This window comes from Genypterus blacodes, unplaced genomic scaffold (genome assembly GCF_046128005.1).
Source record: "Genypterus blacodes isolate CSIRO-AG114 ecotype Tasmania unplaced genomic scaffold, CSIRO-AGI_Gbla_v1 ptg000283l_1, whole genome shotgun sequence".
Classification (NCBI taxonomy): domain Eukaryota; kingdom Metazoa; phylum Chordata; class Actinopteri; order Ophidiiformes; family Ophidiidae; genus Genypterus; species Genypterus blacodes.
The window spans coordinates 63,006-65,352 of NW_027467074.1; the positions used below are offsets into that span (position 1 = coordinate 63,006).

General features: G+C 52.1%; 1 protein-coding gene across 1 annotated transcript; it reads right to left on the reverse strand.

The window, feature by feature from the left end:
• Positions 1-220: 220 nt before the first annotated feature.
• On the reverse strand, positions 221-2,194 carry LOC143017407 (dynein heavy chain domain-containing protein 1-like). The gene is made up of 5 exons (XM_076172112.1): positions 1,970-2,194; positions 1,769-1,860; positions 1,481-1,630; positions 731-1,356; positions 221-627 (listed from the first exon to the last, which is right to left on the reverse strand). The coding sequence occupies exons 1-5, from the start codon at positions 2,104-2,106 to the stop codon at positions 226-228; spliced, it is 1,407 nt and encodes a 468-aa protein (XP_076028227.1). The 5' UTR covers positions 2,107-2,194; the 3' UTR covers positions 221-225.
• Between the last annotated feature and the right edge of the window lie 153 nt (positions 2,195-2,347).

A 2,347-nucleotide genomic window follows, 5' to 3' on the forward strand; every position in this document is an offset into this window, starting at 1 on the left:
TGGAGGTTCCTCTTGCTCGGCCGGCCGTTGGTTTCCTCATCGTCCTTGAGAACTTTGGGATGGGGATCTGGTATTTATCTGATGCTGGGCGCCTGTAAGGCTCTTTGGAGCATTGTTTGTGATATTGGCCGATAGAAACAAAATGGACTTGACCATTGAAAAGATCTTATCGGTATATTTACCTTTATTTATATTCAAGTATTCTATATTTTTGTACTGATACAATCACAGCGTACTGACAAGCTTCACACCTCTCAGAGTGCATAAGACAGGATGAAGCTTGGCATGAAGGGGAACTGTAGTGATGATGTCAGCATCATTCAGACCCTCGTCTGCATAGAGCGGGCAATGATAAACCGGTAACTGAGGCTCGGCGCATGGAGACGCTGCGGCTCCCTCTGTCTCCTTCTTCGCACGAGCAGGGTGACGCGGGGGCCTGTCTTGGGCGCTGTAGGCGTTCCTAACTTGAGCCTGAACAGAAAGGAGTGGCAGCGAGCGCGGCCGAGGAGACAGCGTGTCCTGCAGGGCTCCCAGCCGCGAGTCCCACGACGCTCCTGACAGTATCAGGCCACACAGATACAGGCCGTGCACAGGAGGAGAGGCTGGTGATGCAAGAACGCTCAGGACCTGAGAGGGACCAGAACAACGCTCATCATCCCACAGGTCGTGCAAATGGTTTCCCACACAGGACTGTGTTTCCAATGAACAAGCTAAAAAGTTCATACTTTACCTGAAAGTGCAAGCTAACATCGCTGACATATCTGCGTTCAAGCTGAGCGGCTTCCCTCATCATCGCCACCATGAAGCCTTTGGGGTTTTTGAAAGCGGACAGGCGATAGGCGGCGGGCGGGTCCGTGGTGCTGCTGTGCCCCCACAGGTACGCACGGAGCAACTCAGCCCTCCTCTCCAAGCCAGACAAGTCGGTGAGTTTGAGGAGAGAAGTGAAAGCCGGCCTGTCACGCGGAGTGGGCTGCTGGAGCTGTGAGAGCAGCGAGCAAACTGAATCCCTGAGATCATCCCACTCCGTCTGGAGGAAGTCACGTAGCGGACCGCGTGAAACAGCTCCTGTATTTTTAACCGAGCGCTCCTTCGTGCCTGTGAGGCGACTCTTCAGAGCCTGCAGTCTGTCTCTAGCATGGTTGTAGTCTGGCAACGCGGCAATGCGGTCCAGCGCGGCGATGGGACACAGCTGTCCTGGAGGCGTCTGGGAGTCTGAAAGCAGCACCTTCAAGTTCTGGCTGTCGATCTGGATTGTCCTGGCAACCACGTCAGCACTGAAGCCCAACAGGAGGGGGTCGCTGATGTGCCCCAACTTGTGAACACGTTGCTCCAAAACCGGCAGGATCCCTGACAAATCTGTAGACACGAGACACAACTCCACTCAATACACGGTTAAGACCATCTGTTTGATTTCAGAGTATCAAGATTGTGTAGCAGATTTCTGTCTTTGGACCCAAACACTCTGACATTGTTTGATTACCAAAGCTGGCAGTATTGCAGGTGAGATTTGACAGCATGTGTGGTCCACTGCCCCACAGAGCTGACTGTGTGCTGAGGCAGGCCTGGGCCACACTCTCCACCTCCTCTAAACCTGCACAGTCTGTCACTCCTCCCCCATGCACAAGATTGACTATGGATGAGATGCAGAAGTACATACACGGAGGTCAAAGGGCAAGACACTAAGTTACCGTCCAACTATCTGTAAGCACAGTTTAATATCTGGAGCTGAAAATGCTGGAGGGAAACAGCAGACATGGTGCAGCCTCACCTGCTAGATACTGCAGTGCCTTTGTCTTGTCGTGGCAGAGGCTGACAATGTGAGTGTGTGCCTCCACCAAAGCCTGAAGGTCGTCCTGAGTCCTTTGAAAAAGAAACAATACATACAGAGAGATGATTTCAGCTGATGTGACACTTTCAAAACTTTCAGCAGAGGCTTTTAGCTGCATCGCATGAATCTACTTGTCCTCACCAGTGATAGATGCGCCCCTGTGGCCCAGAGTGTTTATACGTCTGTCTCTGCACCAACACAGAGTGCAAGACGGCACAGCGGAGGAGAAGCTCCGTGTTTTCAGCCGTGAGCGGTGACTGAGGCTGAATGGTGGACATCAGGTGGCGTGAGGAACAGCTCAGCTCCTCCTTAACGCCACAGGGAGAGACGCAGACCAGCGGCAAGGCACACAGTCGCACTGACACTGACCCAAACAAACAAGTCAAACTTAAGCAAGGCATTCAAAACAATGCTAACCAGGAGAGAGAGATGCTTCACTGTAAGTGATTGACATGTGAGAAGCTGAGTCCAGGATGAAGCCGTGAGTGTATCTGGTTTGTTGAAGTTCATTTATGTAAC

Excerpts from the sequence above, each read along its gene's own strand:
- LOC143017407 (XM_076172112.1), bottom strand. The coding sequence starts at position 2,106 with ATGTCCACCATTCAGCCTCAGTCACCGCTCACGGCTGAAAACACGGAG. Across the intron at positions 1,861-1,969 it reads CAGGGGCGCATCTATCACTG|GACTCAGGACGACCTTCAGG; the intron begins GTGAGGACAAGT and ends TCTTTTTCAAAG. Across the intron at positions 1,357-1,480 it reads CTGCAATACTGCCAGCTTTG|ATTTGTCAGGGATCCTGCCG; the intron begins GTAATCAAACAA and ends TCGTGTCTACAG.